Here is a 20562-nt window from a genome sequence, read left to right as displayed (position 1 = left end):
TGGGCTGTTTGAGGGGCGTGTGCTACTGTAGCTGAGCTGCGTTCACGTGCACCACAACGGCATGGGCAAGCTGAGTTGCCACCATCTTGGCAGCGGCCGAGACTGACTGGGATCTGTGCCTGGCCCAGCTGGCGTGGTTGCGGAGAGCCGAAACCGACGGGAAGCTCGCTTAGACGGGGAGAGGCAGGAAGCGAGAGACGGGGCTGTGTGGGTCGAATGATTCTGTGCAGGAAAACGCAGCTTCTGCTTCTATTCAGCACTCGCTTTGACAACGACGGGCAACAGGCACGACGCAAGAGAGTCCATTGCGTGCCAACGGCGGGTGTGCCGATAAGCAAGCGCAGCAACAGCGTGTGAGCGTGGGGAAAGCCCACGGCGGATCATCCGACATCAACGCTAGGCGCCTTATCGACGGCAGACGCTCAGCCGAATCGCCGGTCAGTCGCCTATTCTAAATTGCAAAGTTGTTAGATCCATGTAGCTGCAAAAGGCCTTTCTTGTCCCTCTTTTTGGTGCTGAATTTTGGAGGCGGAACCGATTTGAGAGAAAGTCTTGTTTTCCGGTTGCATTCAGGATGGACCCTTGACAACAGACAGAATCTTCTTACTTTCCTCCCCATCCTCTCTGACCCTAGCCCGAGCCGTTCAAGCGCGCACCATGTCAGCGATACGAGTCGTTCATCCTACTCCAGACGTCAAACGTGGCGTGCAATACTGGGAAGGCGTCGAGGCCAGCGTCGATGGCGTCCTCGGTGGGTTCGGTCATGTCTCGCGCGTCGAATCGCTTGGCTCTCGCTCTTTTCTCTTGAGCGTGCTTCCACACCTCTCCTTTTGCGCTCCTGCCTCATCCAATGTATCTCCAGCGCAATGGAAGAAGGATCGAGTCGCAGAGAGGGGTGGAAAGGGCAAGGCACGCACTCGTGCGCTCGACTGCGGGGCGGGTGTAGGACGCGTGACGCAACACAGCCTGCTGCCCATCTTTGACGAGGTGCACATGGTCGAGCCCGTCGTCAAGTTCCTTCAGGAAGCGAAGAAGCAGTCAGCGTCGTGGCCCCAGGTCCAAACACCACCCAGCAAGTCGCCTTTCCAGGCACGCAAAGCGGTCCACTTTCACTGCTCGACACTGCAAGACATGGAGCCAAGCAATCCTTACTCCTCCGCGCCGCCTGATGGGAACATCGCACCCACCGTGTCTATCGATGACGAGCCCACCTCGGATGCAGCTGCGGCGACAGAGCAAGACGGCGTAGCAGGATCACAACAAGAGCCCGTCACCTTCGATCTGGTATGGGCCCAGTGGTGTCTGCAGCATCTCTCGGACAAGGACTTGATCGCCTTCCTCAAGCGCTCGAAAGCAGCCCTCAAGCCAGACGGTATCATTGGCGTCAAGGAGAACGTATGCACCGAGGAGGCAGACGGCACCGAACGCGTCTGGTACGACGACGAGGATCACAGCATCACGCGCTCTACAAAGGCGTACGAGCGTGTCTTTAAGGAAGCCGGTCTCGAGATTGTCAAGTGCGAGATCCAGTTTGGTATGCCCGCTGAGCTGTTTGTCGTCAAGATGTGGGCGTTGCGTTAGAGTCACTCGTTAGAAGTCATCACACACAAGGTGGAAGCCAGGCAAAAATTGATCGTGATGGGCTGTGTAGACTGTGATTTGGGCGAGGACATTTCACGGGTATAAGAGACAAGAGCCGTCGAGGCGGGCTATCGAGTGGATTTGCGGATCTTGTCGAGCATCACTTCCATCCTCGCTCCCAGGTTGGGCTGTCCTCTTGCCTGGCCCGTACGGCTACCGCTGGGCTTGTTCCACATCTTGTTTTTCTTCAATCGGTCTTGCTCCTTTTCCTCTTTACTTCTTGTATCCCTGACCTTGTCAACGTCTTCCTCGCGGGGAGCGGCTGCTTTTGGTAACGGATGTGGCAATGGCTTTTTGCCCTTGCCTTTGCCTGCCACATTTCTTGGTCGGAGATCCTGTTTGCCACCTGACAGCGCCAGATCTAGCTGTGTGCTTTCCTCATTTCCATCGGCGCCATTTTCGGGCGCGAATCGACCCTGATCTTTGGGCAATGCAAAAGGCGAGTTCGAACCATCGTCGTTTCGGTCTGCAGCACTACCCCTCTTTCCTAATGGTGCAGCATTCGAATTCGTACCGCTCGCTCCACCCGTCTTGTCTTGCTTGAGCTGTTTATAGTATTCCTTCTTGACTTTGGCCTTGTGGATAAGTTCAGCTTTGATGCGTTTGTGCTTGCCCAGGTAGGCACCATCTGGAAGATGCTTAGGGCCGACTTGGAATCCGCCCGTCTTTTTGCCGTTGGACGGAGTTGACGACGTGCGATGCTTCACCAGCTGCTTCTTGGTCAGCTTTGATGGTGGCGCCATCGTCGTCTATGGTGCGCAGAAGAGTGTGTCAATGGTGGTGCAAGAGATGAAGGTCTTCGTTGAGTGAAGCAAAGGTTTTGCATTTCGTCAAGCACCAAAAATCAACAATTTGGCCGCGGTGTGGAGGAGAAATGAAAAAAAAACCTCCATTTCTTCGTGCGAAAAATCCAACAGGGTCCGAAGAAACTCAACTTCGTTCTTCTTCGTCGTCGTTGCTCTGCGGCTACAGCCTACCACCATCTCGTATTCCCGCACTTCATTGCCATCCAAAGCCAATATGGGAAAGTCGACAAAGGACAAGCGCGACATCTACTATCGCCAGGGAAAGTCAGAGGGATACCGTGCGCGTTCAGCGTACAAGCTTCTCCATCTCAACGAACAGTATGGCTTCTTAGGCGGTGCTGAGGATTACGCCCTCGATGCTGCAGATGCATCCTCCTCGCCATCCGCGAGCTCATCAAAGCAGTCATCAGTGCAGAACTTCCCAACCCCGACCAGAGTGGTCGATCTCTGCGCAGCGCCTGGTTCTTGGTCGCAAGTGCTCTCTCGACGATTGGCGTCTGTGCCTGGCTCGCATCTGGTCGCTGTTGATCTGCAAGCAATGGCACCGCTTCCGGGTGTGACTCAGATCATCGGCGACATCACAACCCCTGCCACAGCCGATGCGGTCAGTATGGCGCTTTCCGACGGAACTTCCTCGACGAACAAAGGCAAGGGCAAAGCTCGAGCGCAACTCATAGTGTGCGACGGCGCACCCGACGTGACCGGTCTGCACGATCTAGACGAATACCTGCAGTCGCAACTGCTCTTGGCTGCGACCCAGATCACGTTCCGCTTGCTCGAGGTCGGTGGCACTTTTGTGGCTAAGATCTTCACGCAGCATCCGCAAGCAGGACTCGGCGCTTCGTTGGGCAACATGGATCTCAAAGGCGCGCGGCCTGCCACGTCGGGCGCTCTGCTCGCCGACCAGCTGCGCATCTTCTTTGACCGTGTCGACATTGCCAAGCCACGAAGCTCGAGGTTGGGAAGTGTGGAGCATTTTCTCGTTTGTCTGGGATTCAGACCGCCGCAGCACTTGCCCGCAGGCATCGTCGGCAGCTTAGCCGAAACTCCGCTTTCGACAGAGGGAGAGGACGACGCGGAGGACCAAGTTAGAGAAGACCTCGTTCGATACGCTCAGAAGCTTCGATCGCAGCTCCAACGCCCTGGTGCCTCCCGTCAAGGTGCGTCACAATCACACCAGCAGCTCTCGGCAAGCTTGCCATTCATAGCACATGGCGACTTGAGCGGTTTCGACCAGTAGCATTAGATTGTGATGATCACATGCAAAACTTTGTAAGCTAATAGTCGACTTTGTTGTCCCAGTCAAAGCGTTTGCCCTCGGACCAGAACTCGCCGGGTTTAGCATCGACTTTTCGCAATGCGAGCAGCACAGGCGTCTCTGCACCCTGGTCCAGCGTCTTGTAGCCTTTGCCTTTGGTCATGTCCGTGTTGACGTCTGTGGTGCGCGCAGTGAGAGCAGAGTCAGAGGGGTCAGCATGCTGTACAATCGCTTCTTGCCCGATGGTCGGTGATACTTACAACCAGGACAGCAGGAGATTACATCGATGTTTTTGCCTTGCTGCTTGTACTCGTTGGCAAGCGCTCGCGTGTAGGCAATGACGCCGCTCTTACTCGTCCCGTAGGCGGCGCCCTTCCAGCCTTTTTGCTGGTAGCTGCCGTCGGCGACAGAGTCCTGAAATTCTTGCATGAGTGCATCTACATCCGCGACCGTTTTGGCATCGATGAAGCGCTGGCGGACACTGTCGCCGAAGCCGTTGAGCACACCGGTGAGGGAGGCAATGTTGACGATGCGACCACCGTCGTTGACGTGGATGTTGTTAATCACGTCTTGCACGGCATAGTAGTTGGTCGCGATCGTTTTCTTGACCACGTCGGCGTCAAAGCCGTCCAGGGCAATCCCAGCGTTGTTGATGAGAATGTCGACGCCCGACTGGAGCTCCTTGCCCAGTTTGGCGATCGAGTCGCGCGAGGTGGTGTCGAACTGTCGCACTTCGATCGAGACTCGGTCGAGGACATTCTTGGCGAGCTCCGAGTGGAGCGACTTTTTGGCTTCTTCGCCCTTGCTGATGTCGCGAGAGCCGAGGTAGATGGTTAGCTTTTCGGACGAGGAGCCAGCGACGGGGGATGAGGGGAACTCGTTGGCGAGTCTACGGACAATGCCGTAGCCCAGACCTCGGTTGCCTCCGGATACGAGTGCGGTGACCATGGTTGCTTGAAGTTGTAGTGGTTGTTTAGGGGAGAGGAGAAGAAAGTATTGGAAGATAACTAGCTTAAGTAGCTTTGCTGTCACCTCACGTCTTGCAAGATTATGGAAGCGGAGAGGCTCATCATCCTCGGTGACAAGTCGCTGAGCATGACTGACGTTTGCATATCCGTCGTGTGGAGGCTTCGAATTAATATTTTTAATAAGAGAAGAGCGGTCCGTGGGGATCAACGGATGTCGGAAGCCCTTTTGGGCGAGCGACAGCCGCCATTCCTTCGTCGAAAGAGTCCCTTCCCAAGTCGCTTTCATCTATCTCCGTGCCTCGTCGCAGGAACAGCACTTCAACGCACTCCACTGTTCTGACAACTTCCATCCGATCCACGCTATCACCAGCCATGTTAGCGTCATTCCGTGCTACTCAAGGGTTGCGCGGGGCTATCGAGTCCCTGACACGCCAAGCCACGTGCTCTGCACGGTCCTCGCGCACGACATCATCTGCCCTTTCACCCCCGAGCAGCAGGCTCCTTCACAGCACAGCCATCCGAACCGTATCATATCGTCGCTTCAATGACGGCGACAAACAGCCCTTGCAATCATCCCGGAATCAGTGGCCTAGCGCACCACAGTCACAGTCGTCCGGACGGGAGCAGCTGTCAGCGGATGTACTTCGCAAACAACTCGAAGACCAGCTCTTCCGTCGTGTGGGGCAAGTAGGTCAATCACAGTCTCGATCACGACAGCCTGTACAGTATCAGCGCTTTGGCGGCGGCGGTAGCAGTGGCGGCGGAGGTGGACGAGGAGGAAGGGGGTCACTCTTCTCATCACGTCCACCTACCCTCGTTCTCGTGGCTCTTGGAGGTGCTGGCATCTACTATGTTGTGCATCTCGAACAGGTGCCCGAGACAGGTCGATGGAGATTCATCGATGTGAGCGCCCAACAAGAGCACGAGATGGGGCAGGAGACGTTCCGACAGACGTTGGCAGAATACCGCGATCGCATCCTGCCTGCTTCGCACCCTTACTCGAAGCAGGTGCGTGCTGTAGCCAGCCGCATCGTCGCTGCCCTCGACAAGGCCGTAGACGATCGCAACCAGCCTCATCACACCAAGGGAGATCCGTTCCTCACCCACCATTCGCACGGTGAGCAAGGCGGCATCAGCTACGGCTCGAACGCTTCTCTTGGCAACAACGGCAACGGCGACAGCGCGTCATGGTTCGGTGGTGCCTCTTCCGCAGCACCCCAACAGGCGGCGACCAAATGGGAAGTATTCGTGATCGACGATCCCAAACAAAAGAACGCCTTCGTGCTGCCCGGAGGCAAAATTTTTGTCTTCACCGGCATCATGCCTGTCTGCCAGAACGCCGACGGCCTCGCCACCGTGCTCGGCCACGAAGTCGCACATCAAGTCGCACGCCACTCTGCCGAAAAGATGTCCGGCTACAAGGTACTGCTCTTCGGCACCTTCCTGCTGGACGCCTTTGGGCTGGACATCGGTCTGAGCAGAGCCGCGCTCACTTTGCTGCTCTCGCTGCCCAACTCGCGCAAGACGGAGCTCGAAGCTGACTACCTCGGACTGCGCATCATGAGCCGTGCGTGCTTCGACCCGAGGGAGGCAAGCCGGCTGTGGACGCGCATGAGCGAGTCCGAGGGTGGCAGCGGGGGAGGTGTCCTAAGCAGCGCACAGGCGATCCTATCGACGCACCCCGTTTCGAGTCAGCGCATCAAGAACATGGAAAAGTGGCTGCCCGAGGCGTTGGAGACCAGGCAGGCGTCCGACTGTCCTGCGCCCGAACAGATCTCTGGGTTCAGAAGTGCGGCTGCTTCCGCACGCCAGACCTTCTCGCCGTTCTAGATTCGAACCGAAACGTGTTCTTCAACACTCTCCTATTCTGTCAAGCTTCACACCACTCGCTGTCTAGGTCAATCGAGCACCGCGCTGGTTTTTCTATTAAAACCTTTCCAAAGAGTTCGATCTGCGCAGTCAGCAGCGATGGCGCCGATTACTTATTCTTGGACTGCAGATTGACACGCCATGCGCTCGGCGGCAGTGCCTGTAGCTTGCGACACGCTGGAATGATAAATGTCACCAACAACACCGTCCCCACAACGACGCAGAGCGTAGATGTCCAGTAATACCCATCGCGTTCAATGTAGCACTCCCCACCTGCCGCCGAACACGCCGCCTTGCCCAGATCCGAAGTGCACTCGTTGCCTCCAATCCCCTTCGAAGCGGTGGCCCACAGTTTGGCGATCTCGGGATCTTTGAGCAGCGAAGAGCTCGACGGCGGTTGGCAGCTGGAAATTGTAAACAGATCGACGGCTTTGAGCACAAAGTAGCGTGGCCACGTGCCGCCGAGGTTCGAGACGGTGTTGAGCAGCGTCATGTACGTTCCGCCAATCAAAGGGTCGGCGATCTGGGTGTGGAACGCCGAGATACCGACGAACTGGACCGTGGATGCGAAGCTGCCGGCAACAGTGCTGGCAATGACGATGAAAAAGTAGCCTTTGCCGATAGGTGCCTTGGGCATCCCGTGTACGATGGCCATGGAGAGCACCGCAAAACCGAGCCGGAAGAAAAACGCCACGAGCCAAGGCTGCAAAGCGCGATCACCTTTGCTCCACCTAGCTGCGAGGTAGCCAAAGATGAGCTGGAACGGGAAGTCGATAAGCACGGCTAACGCCAGATCCTCCTTGCCAAACCCGTTTTCAACCAGCTTGAGACCCGTGACGGCTTCATTAGCTTGAAAACCGATCTTGGCGACGAGGTGGATGAAGATGAAGGTCTGCACGTGCTTGAGACGGCAGATCCTCCACATGATCGAGTAGACCTGCTTGACGTCCATGTCCGGTGCATCGTCGGCTTCTTGGTCCTCCTTCTTGAACACCACCAACCAGGCGGTCACCAGCAGGAATCCGACCGCCCAGAAACGCATGTAGGCGGACAGCGAGAGCAGCGGATAGTCGAGCGGTGTGGAGCGGAAGTACTTGTTGCTAAATTCGACCGAGTTGAAGGCCAAGAACACAGTGAAACTGAGAAAGTAGCCCGAGTTGAGACCCACGGTCTGCGCCGTGCTGGCATACGACAGGTTTTCCTGCGAGAGCAACGTCAAGGCCCACCCGTCGACGGCAATATCTTGGGTAGCAGCAAAGAGGATGAGCACGAAAAAGATCAACGTGATGAGCTTCACGTTGGGCAGGTCAGCCAGCAAAAGCTGATCGACGTTGCTCGAGAGGTACCAGAACATGACGCCAACGACAGCTTGAATGGGCACGATCCAGCTCTTGCGACGACCGAGCGAGATCTTGCCGAGAAGCGGCAGCTGCAGCTCGTTGACAAAGGTCGAGTCGACAATGGGACTCCAAAAGAGCTTGAGCGAGTAAGGATAGGTGCAGAGCATGAAGAAGCCAATGTCGCCATAGCTCAGCTTGGACTTGAGCAAGAATGGCATGGTACCAAAAGCCAGACCGACAGGCACGCCTTGCAAGAGATAGAGAACGACGAGGAGGATCATGGCGCGTTGGTCTTGTGGTGAGAGATCCATGAACCCGGAAGCTTCCTGACTTGCCTGCTTTTCCGAGACCGAGACGCCACTCTTGCCGTCGATGGGCGTCGATGCTGGGTTAAGCAGCGCATCCTTGCCTGTGCCAGCGCTGGCTGCATCGCCGTTCGCGTCTGAAAGCCGCCGTGTCTGTGCTTGAAGCAAGTCGGACGTTTCGACTGCTTCCGGGCTGGGTGTGCCACTGAGACCCGTGGTTGATGGCCGCTTGGCTTTTGGAGTTGAAGAAGAGGCCTTGGACCCCTTTGCGGCTGCCATCCTTGCTTGCGGTAGGATGTGGTTGGAGGTCGAGAAGGTGGCACGTCGTTGAGAAGCAATCGTGTGTGTGTCAATTTGAGTCTAGCGCTGCTCGACCGCGTTCCACGTCGATGGCTGTCTCAGTCAGCCGCGAGCGCGCTTCTTCCAAAGAAACAGCAAGGAAAGATCAATAATTCAGAAGCTGTTATATCCAAAACCTAAACATATTGGTTCTCTGGCGGCTAACACCCGGTCCTAATGTCCAATTTTTAGTTTCATCTTTTGCCGTCGGGAACGTCAAGAACGTCAAGGCGAAACTCGATGTAGATAAGATGGTAGCGCTAAGCTTGTCGAGGCAGCAAACCAACGACCTTCGCTTCCAAGAGACACACCCGAGCATGCTGCGCTTTGGCACAAGGAAGAGGAGAGGAGGTCTGATAAAAGATCGGTCTGTCGGTGTTGAACGAGCCAGTTGATCAAAGGCCTCCGATACGAGATGGCAAGATAACCGGAGCGTTTCAGATTCGTTCAGCTTTATCTGCTGCCGAAAAATCGGCAGCAGGTTTTTTCTCCTTCGGGCTGCCGAGATGAAGCGGCGAAACCCCTTCGCTCTTCTCCGGATCTTGTGCTTCCAATGGATCCCTCGATCCCTGCCGCCTGTGCGCTCCATCTTTGCTATATCAGCATCTTGTGTCGATTTCCATCCATCCTTAACACCCTCCAGAACTTGTTTGCCAGAACCATCTCCGGTCCTGCCACGCTAAAGCCCCACAATGTCGTCCCCCGTTACTGGTCTCGTCGTGCTCATCCGACATGGTGACCGTCAAGGCTTCTACCAGTCGCCGTCCAAGTACACTGCCTCGCACACCAATCTCACCGTCCTTGGATACCTCGAGGAGCTCAACAGTGGTGCCCAGCTCCGATCCCGCTACCTCGATGCTAGCTCGCCCTACCTGGTCCAAGGGGTCAACACCACTGTAGCCGAGGGTGTCCAGGTCGCAGTGCAAGCGGATGCCGGTGGCGAAGGTGGTGTTATCGTAGAGAGTGCCAACGCCTTCATGCAAGGTCTCTACCCTGCTTTCAACGACACGATTGTGCTCGCCAACGGGACCACTGTAGCCTGGGGCAACCGCGCCCAGCTCATTCCCGTCGAGACCATCGAGCCGGAACAGTCGTTTGTCATGGAGCCCTGGACGCAGTGCGACCAGTTTGATGATTTCAGCAACGAGTGGTACAACAGCAGCGAGTTCAAGAAGCAGAGCGCTCTGGCCCAACCCTTCTACGACTCGATCCCCACCTCGATCATGGGCAGCCGCCCCAAGACGCTTGTCAACGCCTGGAACGTGTTTGACTACCTCAACGTGCAAAAGATCCACAATGCCACACTGGCGCCCAGCATCACCGACAACATGCTGTCCAATGCTCTGACCTGGGCAGAGTATCACGAGACCGGCCTGTTCGGAGTGACGGACCCCAAATCAGTTGGAAGCATCGCCGGTCGAGGCATGCTCAACCCGCTCACCGATGCCATCAGCCGCGTCGCCAACGCTTCGGACCCGCTCAAAGTATCGGTGTTGGCTGCCTCGTACAAGCCCTTCTTTTCGCTCTTCAGCCTGTTCCAGATTTCCGACTTGCAGGGCAAGCTGGTCGACTACGCTTCGGCTATGGTCTTTGAAGTCCACCAGGACAAGTCGATCCAGCTCTACTTCCGAAACGGCTCGTACGGCGACTTGGAGCCGCACTCTGTGCTCGGTGCTTCCCCCATCCCGATGGAGACTTTCCTGCAGCACGCTGACGCGGTCAAGCTCGATACGCTGGCCGACTGGTGCAATGCCTGCGGTGAGACCGAAGCACGAGGCTGTGCCGCGCTCAACGCACTCAACGGCACGGGCAGTGGCGGCAAGTACTCGGACGTTACCTCAACCACCGGCAAGCACCAGGTGTCGCCCGTCGTTGCAGGTGTCATCGGTGCTTTTGTCAGTCTTGCCGTGGCTTTGGTTGCTGTGGCCGCTCTGGCGTATCTTACGGGCTTGACCGTGGTGAAGCGCAACAAGGCCAACTACTCTCGACGCCAGCATCTGCTGACCCCGGGATCCACGAGCACTGTGCACCGCAACAACAACGGAAACAGTCTCGAGCTTCGTTCTGACCTCGACCGCAAGGATTCACGTGTAGCCTAGGACCGTTTCTTGTCGTCGTCTTATTGTAATGGCCGTCCGTCTCTTATCGGTGGAAGAAATATTGCTGAATGAGCAAATCAGATAAAGCTGTGAAAAGTTGCGGGAGTCGGAAGCCGTTTTTGTGCTTGATTTTGCTGAGCCAACGGGTCCCGCTTTGCTCCTTTCTCCTCCACAAGATCCATCTCGTTTGAGAAAGTACCAAAAACGGGGCTCTTTACCACCATCTCACCTTGTAACACAGACAGGCACGGGTATCCAACATGTCACTGCTCAAATCGTTCGGCCAGGCGCTCCAGCGCTCGGTCGAGGTAGCTCGAGACGAGACCGCCAAGAGTAAGTTGCCCGCACACCGACAACAGTGTTCTCCTCTCCAGCAAGGCAATACTGACATGCAGCTGTTTGTGGACCTTTCTCAAACCATCAGTGATGAGGATGGAAATCTCGCCGACGTCCAAGAACCAAGGAGCCTTGCTCATCTACGCCATGACGCAACCTGCGCATCTGTCCAATTTTGCGACCGGATCCGACTCGGACATTGGCGGACTGTCGCAGTGTCGCCTGGGGCTCGACGAGTCGTCGCGCGGACGCTTCTACGGCACGCTGTCGTCGCAGGTGCCAAGAGGCGGCAAGATCGAGAAGAGTGGCTATGCTGGATTCCGCAATCGCAACCGTCCTACACTGTTTGGCAACCAGTGCTGGGATACAACGGTGCACCCGTACCTCGCTCTTCGTGTGAGGAACAGGTTGGCTAAGAAGCCCGTCGGCAACGCGGAAAATACGGATAAGGCGGATGGTCACGGAGGTAGTAGGTTGCGTGCAGCGCTGCATGCGAGCGATCCGTCGGGTCCAGCGGCGAGTCGTGCGGTGCACGCGCTTGGACTAGGAAGGAAGGAGCTGCCCGGTCCCAAGTTCTTTGTCAACATCCAGACCGATGGTCCTGTCACGAGTGACTTGTTTCAGCACCGACTCTACCTCGACGAAAGTAAAGGATCCGACTGGCAGACTGTCGTCGTAAGTAGTAATCTTCTTCCTTTGACTCACGATCACGCCGTCTGCTTAGATACTGACTTTGATCATCTCTATCCCTTTCCTCTTGCAGATCCCATTCGACGACTTTGTGCTCACCAACACGGGCCAAGTGTCCAACTCGCAGGTCTCGATGATGCGTGAAAAGATCCGCACCGTCGGCATCTCAGCCGTGCTCGACGTGCCCGTACCGCCTTCCGCCTCCAAGCCGCCTAGTCAGGATGCGCCGCCATCTGCGCTGTCTCGTAGCTCGCGCTCGACGTCGGAAAGCGACGAGGACGACTGGGCTGTGGACGGCGACCTTCGTGCTGATGGCGGCGAGAAAGGACCGGTGCGGGGCAGCAAGAGGGGGGCAACGTACAACTTTGACTTGGGCTTGGAGAGCGTGTATGCTGTAGGAGAGCTCGATGAGTTGGAGGGCGTGTTTCAGCAGTAGCGTGTTCGCTTCGTCCGTCAAGTGTAAGGTTGGCAATTGATAGCCACACGGCATCTTCCGCGCACCGTGAATGGTTCCCTTGTGAACGTTGAAACTAAGGGTTTGTCGAACAAGCTAGGAACCGAGCAACCGCTAAAGCACTCGGTACAGGGCAGTCTAGCAACGCGCTAGCTTACCCTTGAGCAGCCTGACCCCGCATCCTAAAATCCGGTCTCGAGGCTCGAGGCTCGAAACGAGAGAGCGAGAGAAAAGACGGGGATCTTCGGTGTGCGGCAAACATATAGACCGAGCACAAGGACGTGTGACATCGCACTTGTGGGGCTTGTTGACCGGTAGAGAATGTGGGACCGGTAATCTAGATTTTTGCTCAAGATCCCCGGTCTCGCTTCTCGCCTTTTGAAAGAAGAAAGCCGGGAGGAAGACGACGGCGAAACGGTGAATTTGGTGCACCGACCTCATTTACTGCGCGTGAAGACAGACCGTCGAGGCCGTGCGCACGATCTGTACCGGCCATCTCGCTTAACCCCACAGCACCGAGAAGAGCGGACCCACACCGCTGATGTACATATAAGAAAGGAAAGTCGTCGACGTAGCATCGCTCATCTTGGTCGCTTTTCGACACAAACCTTCCAAAAACTTCATCAAAGCAAAGATGGCCGTCGACCCGTTCAAACCCGTTGTTCTGTCCGCCGAGGGTGCCGACCTGACCGTCTCTGTGCTTCCCTACGGTCTCACCTTCCACAGCATCTCGACCGAAGACGGCGAAGACTTCATCGGTGGCCCTGAAGATCCCAAAGATCACCAGGCACACGGTCGCAGGTTCCTCAACCCCATTATCGGACGCTACGCCAACCGTCTGCCTGCAGGCAAGATCGAGTACAAGTCGGCCAACGGCAAGACTACGCAGATCGAGCTGCCAGAGTTCAGTGGGCCCGGCGTAGTGCTGCATGGCGGCCCCGAGAGCGACAAGCAGAACAAGGTGGACAGCATCGTGCAGCACGGACCGTTCGACAAGTGCTACTGGCAGCCGCTGGACACCAAGGACAGCCAGCTGTTTGCCGACGCCGGTTTCACATCTACAAGCAGCCCTACGGGGAAAGAGAGCAGCATCATCTTTGCGATCGAATCGCCGGATGGCGATTCCGGCTACCCTGGACAGCTGCGTGTCGAGACGTTGTTGGCGGTAGTGCCAGGCTCAGGATCAAGTCAGGAGCTGGGCAAGTCAGCAGGCAAGCTGCTCCTCCGCTACCGTGCGGCTCTGGCTAAGGACGGCGCTGTCGAGGCTACACCATTCAACATGACGCACCACTGGGGCTTCAACCTGTCGGCATCGAACGAGAAGGCGGCTCAGGCGGACAAGGGCACCGTGTTTGAGCACGTCTTTCAACTCTATGCTCCCGCAGGCAAGACCATCTCGCACCTCGAGCTTGATCCGGCCATGATTGCTACGGGAGAGCTCAGACCCACTTCCGGTCCAGCCGACTCGTTCTCCAACCCTGGCTCGCACGCATGGGACCAGCACGGCGGCAAGCGCATCGGCGATGGCATCCCTTCCGGTGGATACGACGACTTTTACGTGTGGGGTGCCGTTGCCAGCCCCCAGTCGGACGACATCAACAAGATTGCCACTGAGGAGACGAAGCGTGTCCGCCTCACTTCCGAAGCGGCGGGTCGCTCGGTGACATTCCACTCAAACCAGGCCGGTGTGCAGCTCTGGACAGCGGGCGCACAGCCCGAACACCCTGCCGACCCGGCACAGTCTGGAGGATTGATGAAGAAGGCGCACCGTAAAGGAGATCTACCGGAGAGCGGTAACTTCAACGGCGCGTTCGCTGCGATCGAGTTTGGTGGACCTCACTGCGGATTCATCGAGCCAAGCCTGGCTGAGCTGGGAGGCCAGGAAGAGATTCTCGAGAAGGGTCAGGTCTACGACCACTGGGTGGTGGCCGAAGCCTGGCGAAAGTAGAGAGACAGAGTATATCGGGAAAATGTCATCCCGATGGTAGCTACATCTCAATCGAAACAGAGACAGAAAAGCAGGTACGAGTGTGATCTGGGGTGCTTCGGTAATGCTGTGCAGGCAAGAGGCGGTGTGAGGCGCAGTTGTTCACCCGGAGCCGCAATTGTCCCAGCCTGGAACGAGGAGCGACGGACGGCGAACCGCGGCCAGTTATTCGTTCTTTCGAAGGTCTCTCTTGCAGTTCTCAGGTACGTGGCGCTTCCGGTGAATTTCGAGGGTGGCGCTGTTCAGCCGGTACGCTTGTTCTTGGCGCAACGGCAGACGTGTGCATCCATATGGAGCTGATGCATTGGACAATGAGGTGTGACACGGCGAGAAATTGGACGACATACGGATGGCCAGAGATGCGTTACCAAGACCGAGTCGATCGAATGAGACAAGAGGATCGACAGGGGTTTCCGAAGGTCGCTTTCCACGCTGTCGCTTTCTCTTTTGCGAGACAGCAAACCGTCGATCTTTCCTTTTTAGGCCGGTCGGCTGCGCGTTGGTAATTCGCGTCTTTGCAACCCTTCGGTATCGGAGATGGAAAACGCGCAGCAAGCAGGCAGAAGAACACTCAGACACACTCCACGATCGGCCGACCCGAGCTTTGCATTTTGCCAGCAGTCAATTACACCAATTTGTATTGGAGCTGCACGCGGAGCTGCACCCGAAGCCGTTCCTTTTTGCATTGCTGTCACCTCCTCGTCTTGAGTGCTCTCGAGCAGCGACTTCATTTGGTTGTCACACGGAAGTATGCGCAGATACAGAAGGAGCGCCCGTTCTGTCCCACGCTCTCTGCCAGGACAAAGGAAAGCTCGAGAGAAAGCTTTAGACTTGGCTGCAACCGAGTCAAGCAACGCCGTCGCTTCTGCAGGCGCCATACGGTCACACGCTGCAAAAAGGCGGCTTCGCTTGCCAGCAAAGTACTCGAGCCGTGTGCTTGCTTGCAGCGGTTAACTAGTCGCCATAATTGGATACGCCAAGTTGTGATTTCATACAGTAGCACGATGCAATGTGTGATGGGGGGACTCTGGGACTATCGGCCTGCTCGACACTTGCTGAAAGCTGAACAAGGCAGGAACCGCTTTGTGGAAGCAGCAGCAAGCGCCGAAAATTGCAAAGACGCAAACTGCTTCTGAAGTAACGCCGAGCTGTCCCTAGTTCTACTCCGAGCCCAGCCATCCCTTTGGCTCGGACTCAAGTGGGCCTTCCCTTGCTCTATCCTTCTTCTCTTTCCGCATCCTTCACTCTGCACCCTCTCTTCTTCCTCCATCTCTCTCCCTCATCAACAACCCTTCTCTCCACTCCTCTACAAGTCCCCTTGTTTCTCGATAGCTTTGATAGCATCGGAACTCTCTTTCCCTCCAAACCACCTCTTGTCTCCAACCTCGACTCTTTCTTGGCTCCTCGGTAGTCTCAGTCTTTGACAGACATCACCATCGTTCAGCAATCTCTCTCCACTTTCTCGTGAAACGACTACTGTAGCGACACCTCTCTTTCCCACTACCACCCACCCAGCCTTCACCGCCCATCATGCTCGTTCTCAACCACAAGCTCATCCTTCTCGCCTTCCTGGTGCTCGCCCTCTTCCTGACCGCCGCCGACTCGGTCGACGCCAAGAAGCAGTGCCGCGCCAAGGGTCGTCACCACAAGCACCACAAGCAATCCTCTAAGCCCACCTCGAACCAGGATGCCACTGGATCCAGCTCCAGCTCTTCTGCAAACTCCGACTCCTCATCCAGCTCTGGCTCCGGCTCCGGCTCCGGCTCCGGCTCTAGCTCCTCGTCCAGCTCCGGCTCGTCCAGCTCGTCCTCGTCGGGCTCGTCTTCTTCGTCTTCGTCTTCGTCCTCCTCCTCCTCTTCGTCCATTTCCATCTCTGGTTTCACCCCTCCCAAGGGCAAAGCAGGTGTCGCTGGCGGCAACTCGCTCAAGTGGATCTCCAACTCGCTTGGATGGTACTACGATTGGACTCCTAACCCGGACAACTCGAACGGCGACAATTTACTCGCCGTCCCCATGCTTTGGGGTCTCGGCCGCGTCGACCACGACGACGACTACTCTCGCTTTGCGGCCTTCAAGAAGCTCAAGCCGGGCGCCGCCCCCTTTGTCATGGGCTTCAATGAACCAGATTTTTCCGGCTCTGGTTCGTCGGGCAAGATCTCCCCCACCGACGCTGCTTCGGCTTGGGACCAGTACCTCGGCCCTCACGCTGAAGCCGGTGCCAAGCTGATCTCGCCGAGTATGGCCATGCAGAAGGACGAGACCTTCATGGCTCCTTTCCTCAAGGCCGTCAAGCACAAGCCCGACATCATCGCAGTGCACATCTTCCAGGACAACATGGACGGCGTCAAGGGCGTCCTCGACCACTACGCCCAGTACGGCAAGCCCATGTGGATCACCGAGTTCGCCTGCATCAACTACCAAGGCTCGTCGCCCGTCTACTGCGATCAGAGCAAGGTCGACTCGATGCTCAGCCAGATGGTCCAGCTGTTTGAGTCCGACTCGCGCGTCGCTGCCTACTCAGTTTCCGATGCCAACAACGGTCCTTACGGCGACCTGACGCCCAACCAGTCCGGTCAGAGTCTCAGCGCCACGGGCAAGTCGTACCTCGCCTCGGTGCAGAAGGCTGACAACAGCAAGCGTCGTCGTGACGGCCTTGTTCCCGTTCGCAGGTGATCCCGCTGCTGCTGCTGCTGCTGCTCTCTTCGCTTCGTTTCTCGCCCTCTCACCTCGTCCTGCACACGGCAGAAGATGGCTGGCTCCATCTTCTCAAGTGTAAGTGTGGGTGATGAGCGCTCACACCAGGTCTTCCAAGCTCGAATCTCGACGATCAGAGAGCTTTCGGGACCTCTTGCTTTGTTTCCTGCGTCTTGTGCTTTGTCGTCACCATCCATTTTCTTCCCTTCTACCCTCTCCATCATCGGAAGAGCAGCTTGCCAACCCGGCATCTTCCAAGTGTAACCACTGTCTTTGTAGATTGCGACACGGGAATCTGGTATTCCCTCGTCCTTGACCCTTCAAGCAATACACACTTGTGAAATGTCTTTTTTGTGCTGGTCTGCGTGTCTTGAGACCGCCTGGGAAGAGTGCACTGGATTCAAGCTGGAAAGGGACCGCGTTTGCCAAGAGGTAAAGAGTGTGATGATCGAAACATGCTAATGCTGACATAGGAAGTGTCCTAAAATTGCGAACGAGAGAGAGAGAGAGTGAGAGAGAGGGAGAGAGATGGTGGGCTGCCGAGCGTTGCCGCAAGGGAACTGGTATAAAGCAGAGAGGATCTGCTACGCCTGTCCAGGATATACAATCACGCAAACGGCGTGACCTCCTTGTGTGTAGCCGTCTTCCCGGTCTCTGCCACCTTCGCCGCCTCCTCCTTCTTGTCCCCCTTCTCCTCCTTTTCGTCGCCACACCCGCAATCGTAGCTCTCGTCGAGCTTATCACAGGGGAATTCGTCCTTGCCCAAGCTCTTGTTGACCTCGTTATGTACGGAGCACAGCCACCAGCTGACACTCTTCCGTGAGCCTACTTGGGGTGGAAGGCCCTTGATGAGCTGCTGGAAGTGGCGGGCGCATTCGCCGCAGGGGTAGAGTTGGGCGAAGTTGATGAAGAAGGAGCGCATGGTTTCTGACTCTTGCGGGGTCGGCTTCTCGGGGAAGCGCAGCGTCATGGTGTGGAGAAAGTGCCAGGTGGAGCGGCCGAGGGCGGCTTTGGCGGTGGCGTTGGCCATCTTGGGCATGATGACACCGTCGACGCGTTCGACGTCTGCTGTTGTACTCGCTGCTTTCGACGATGATGGTTTGGCAGAAGGCGGCTTCACTTTAGGATCGAGCGGCGGAGTGCCGTCGGAGGAGGGCGGTCCAGTAGGGCGCCAGTGGTCGATAAACCCTTTCACCCGGTCTTCGACGTTGTGCACACCCTTGTTGACGTTCGCAGAGGCGTCTTGCCAGTTCCAGCCGTTCCACATGTGCGATTGCTCGACGCCGTTGCCCTGCGACACTTGCGCGTGCTCGTTGGTGGTCTGCCCGTGCAAGATCGAGTCCGACGAATAGGCGAGCCCCGTCGCTGGGTCGATGAGCGTTGGCGTGGCCGGATGCGATAGATACAGGAACGACGGTATGAGGAGGATCATACCCGCCAGCAGCACAAGTTGGAAGAACCTCGACGCCATCGCTGTCGCTGCCGTGCTCGAACAAGAAGATGTATGTCGATGGCAATGATGCTGAAGCAAAGGAGCCAAGATGTGCCAAGTCGACAGACAACTTGACGCTCCGACCAACCCGTCTCCCGAATCTTCGCCTCAGACCCTTGCATCTAGCAGGATGTTCAGGTGCTTGGCATTGTCAGTTTGGGCTATCTAACATATTTGTATTTTCCACGGTTCTGACGGTTGGCCGGCAGGGCGTTGCTGCAAACAGCGAACCGCAGGCTGCGCACACACGCGCGAGTTGGCCGCTGGCCCTCAATGCCGAACTGAATGCACGCCAAGCATTTCAGTGTGCCGGCGTGCATGAAACCTGACATCCCTGGCAATGCATTTGCACTGCGCCTCGTTCCCATTTCGCGCACACCTCACAAGACGTCTCGTCACGCCGCGCCGTCCCGTGCTCTTGTCGCAGAATGATCAGCGCCACGCATCTCGTTTGTTGCAAGAAGGTATACTGTATTAGCAAAAACAACACACGCGCACACCTTTGCTGACTACAAGTGCTCGTGGTTCGGCGCATCGCCTGACGGCTGCGGTTCGATCAATGCCCAATCGAGCTCCATCGCCTCAACCCACTCGGGATCGCTTTGCGGCATGGGCGGGCAGTTGCCCACATCCTGCGCTGCCTCCGCCGACGCCCTCCTGGCAAACGATGTCGTCTGCAGACACCTGACGCGCGACGGCTTGGCCTGCTCCACGTCCGGCGAGGATAGTGTGCGCAGGTGCAGGTACAGTCCGCGCGCTGCGGCCGGGAACAGGTTCTCGGGATAGTTCGAGTAGAGTTTGAGCACCATCTGTCGAATTTTCCATGGCGAACCCAGTCGGTACTCCTTGCCTGCCACGGTCACGGTCGACGGGGTTGGCCCCGCGTCTGCGTCGGGCGAAGATTTGAGCAGCTCCACCACCTGCGCTTCCCGCTCCAGTCGATGGTCCAAGTACTGTTTGAGCATCTTTCGGCCTTCCTCGACCACAGGTCCATGTGCAGGATAGAGACGGTTCTCGGTCGTGTTCGACTGTTCCTCCAGAGACGGTCCGACTTGCTCGAGAGAACGCGAGCACTTGCGCAAGCTCGACATGTAGGCAGTGAGATCCTCAAACACCGTAGTGCCTTGGCCCAAGACGTGATCGCCAGTGAGCAGCGTCTTTTCCTCGGTCAAGAGCAGGCAAATGTGGTCGGCGGTGTGTCCAGGTGTGTGCAGCACTTGCAGAGATGTTGAGACCTTATCGTTGGTCGCCTGCACGACAGATCCTTCCTGAAGCGGCCACAGCGGCGACGGTGCGCCCCCGATCTCGGCATATGGAGTAAAAGAGCCCTTGGGTAGACTGTGCAGCATCTTGACGAGGTCTGGATCCGACTGTGCGTCAGGGAACTTGTGTATCCTTGGAGCGGGCAGCGTCACGGTGGCCTCAGCTCTGAGTTTGGAAAGCAGCGACAGGATAGAAGGTAGACCGCCGACGTGATCATGGTGACGGTGTGTCAGCACAATGTCCGAGATCCACGATGTCAGGTCGTCCTCGTCCTCGTCCTCGTCATCTTCCTCCATGGCGTCTTCGCGATTCGTCGGTGCCGACGTCTTGCGTGCATGCCCCTTCTGCACCGCATCGCCATCGACAGCTCCTTTGAGAGCTCGTTCCAGCAGCGGAATGTACGAGTCGATGCCCTCGCCTGTATCCACCAATATCGACGGGCGCGAGGCGAGCTTGGACGATGTTGCTGCTGCGGAGGGGAGCGTGACGAGATAGGTGTTGGTGCCTGCCAGCGTGTAAGGACCCGGGTTTTGGCCGAGGATGCGGATCACACGACTCGAAAGCCGCACGAGGTCTTCGACAGCTTTGCGTGCTTCTGCCATTGATCGTCGTGGTGTTATGGGGCACTGCAGTCAATGACCGGGATCGTGTGCGTTTGGGAGATGTTCGCTGGGTGACTTCGCCCAGGTAGGAATGGTGTGTGATGGGTGGGATAGAAGGGAAGGGAAGGAAGAAGCCTGGACTGACTGCGCCAAGGGTGGGATCGAAATTTGAGCCGATGCGCCTTTGTCGCCAAGCACGCTGCACGCAATTCAGCTGAAAGAGCTGTGAGTGCGGCCTTGCGCAGGGTCAGGGTCTCGTGCGCGGGCAAGCGAGAGAGTGCACACAATTGCGCCCTTGGTCATTCGATCAGCAGCACCGACAGCGGCTCGAGAATTCTCGGCAGCGGAGCTTGTCCAGAGCCAAATGCCAAGCCAAAGAACATTATAAGGCGAGTCAGCCTCCAGGCTCAATTTGTCCC

The 20562-nt window shown here is 56.9% G+C and overlaps 12 protein-coding genes across 12 annotated transcripts; 7 read left to right on the top strand and 5 right to left on the bottom strand.

The window, feature by feature from the left end:
* Window positions 1-657: 657 nt before the first annotated feature.
* Window positions 658-1581, top strand: EX895_003898 (uncharacterized protein; the record flags this gene model as incomplete). The annotated part of the gene is made up of 1 exon (XM_029884496.1): window positions 658-1581. The coding sequence occupies one exon, from the start codon at window positions 658-660 to the stop codon at window positions 1579-1581; it is 924 nt and encodes a 307-aa protein (XP_029739206.1).
* Window positions 1582-1709: 128 nt separating this feature from the next.
* Window positions 1710-2384, bottom strand: EX895_003897 (uncharacterized protein; the record flags this gene model as incomplete). Its single annotated transcript, XM_029884495.1, has 1 exon — window positions 1710-2384. The coding sequence occupies one exon, from the start codon at window positions 2382-2384 to the stop codon at window positions 1710-1712; it is 675 nt and encodes a 224-aa protein (XP_029739205.1).
* Window positions 2385-2661: 277 nt separating this feature from the next.
* Window positions 2662-3687, top strand: EX895_003896 (uncharacterized protein; the record flags this gene model as incomplete). Its single annotated transcript, XM_029884494.1, has 1 exon — window positions 2662-3687. One exon carries the CDS (start codon window positions 2662-2664, stop codon window positions 3685-3687), a length of 1026 nt encoding a protein of 341 aa, XP_029739204.1.
* A 37-nt stretch (window positions 3688-3724) lies between these two features.
* EX895_003895 (uncharacterized protein) lies at window positions 3725-4653 on the bottom strand (the record flags this gene model as incomplete). Its single annotated transcript, XM_029884493.1, has 2 exons — window positions 3725-3882; window positions 3966-4653. 2 exons carry the CDS (start codon window positions 4651-4653, stop codon window positions 3725-3727), a joined length of 846 nt encoding a protein of 281 aa, XP_029739203.1.
* A 392-nt stretch (window positions 4654-5045) lies between these two features.
* On the top strand, window positions 5046-6503 carry EX895_003894 (uncharacterized protein; the record flags this gene model as incomplete). The annotated part of the gene is made up of 1 exon (XM_029884492.1): window positions 5046-6503. The coding sequence occupies one exon, from the start codon at window positions 5046-5048 to the stop codon at window positions 6501-6503; it is 1458 nt and encodes a 485-aa protein (XP_029739202.1).
* A 148-nt stretch (window positions 6504-6651) lies between these two features.
* On the bottom strand, window positions 6652-8466 carry EX895_003893 (uncharacterized protein; the record flags this gene model as incomplete). The annotated part of the gene is made up of 1 exon (XM_029884491.1): window positions 6652-8466. One exon carries the CDS (start codon window positions 8464-8466, stop codon window positions 6652-6654), a length of 1815 nt encoding a protein of 604 aa, XP_029739201.1.
* A 752-nt stretch (window positions 8467-9218) lies between these two features.
* On the top strand, window positions 9219-10625 carry EX895_003892 (uncharacterized protein; the record flags this gene model as incomplete). Its single annotated transcript, XM_029884490.1, has 1 exon — window positions 9219-10625. One exon carries the CDS (start codon window positions 9219-9221, stop codon window positions 10623-10625), a length of 1407 nt encoding a protein of 468 aa, XP_029739200.1.
* Window positions 10626-10885: 260 nt separating this feature from the next.
* EX895_003891 (uncharacterized protein) lies at window positions 10886-12087 on the top strand (the record flags this gene model as incomplete). Its single annotated transcript, XM_029884489.1, has 3 exons — window positions 10886-10958; window positions 11050-11636; window positions 11725-12087. 3 exons carry the CDS (start codon window positions 10886-10888, stop codon window positions 12085-12087), a joined length of 1023 nt encoding a protein of 340 aa, XP_029739199.1.
* A 652-nt stretch (window positions 12088-12739) lies between these two features.
* Window positions 12740-14053, top strand: EX895_003890 (uncharacterized protein; the record flags this gene model as incomplete). The annotated part of the gene is made up of 1 exon (XM_029884488.1): window positions 12740-14053. One exon carries the CDS (start codon window positions 12740-12742, stop codon window positions 14051-14053), a length of 1314 nt encoding a protein of 437 aa, XP_029739198.1.
* A 1569-nt stretch (window positions 14054-15622) lies between these two features.
* EX895_003889 (uncharacterized protein) lies at window positions 15623-16765 on the top strand (the record flags this gene model as incomplete). The annotated part of the gene is made up of 1 exon (XM_029884487.1): window positions 15623-16765. The coding sequence occupies one exon, from the start codon at window positions 15623-15625 to the stop codon at window positions 16763-16765; it is 1143 nt and encodes a 380-aa protein (XP_029739197.1).
* A 628-nt stretch (window positions 16766-17393) lies between these two features.
* EX895_003888 (uncharacterized protein) lies at window positions 17394-18257 on the bottom strand (the record flags this gene model as incomplete). The annotated part of the gene is made up of 1 exon (XM_029884486.1): window positions 17394-18257. One exon carries the CDS (start codon window positions 18255-18257, stop codon window positions 17394-17396), a length of 864 nt encoding a protein of 287 aa, XP_029739196.1.
* A 530-nt stretch (window positions 18258-18787) lies between these two features.
* On the bottom strand, window positions 18788-20143 carry EX895_003887 (uncharacterized protein; the record flags this gene model as incomplete). Its single annotated transcript, XM_029884485.1, has 1 exon — window positions 18788-20143. The coding sequence occupies one exon, from the start codon at window positions 20141-20143 to the stop codon at window positions 18788-18790; it is 1356 nt and encodes a 451-aa protein (XP_029739195.1).
* Between the last annotated feature and the right edge of the window lie 419 nt (window positions 20144-20562).

The sequence above is a fragment of the Sporisorium graminicola genome, chromosome SGRAM_22 (assembly GCF_005498985.1).
Source record: "Sporisorium graminicola strain CBS 10092 chromosome SGRAM_22, whole genome shotgun sequence".
NCBI lineage: Eukaryota > Fungi > Basidiomycota > Ustilaginomycetes > Ustilaginales > Ustilaginaceae > Sporisorium > Sporisorium graminicola.
Note: the sequence above shows the minus strand (reverse complement) of the source record. Positions and strands in the feature narration are given on the sequence as shown.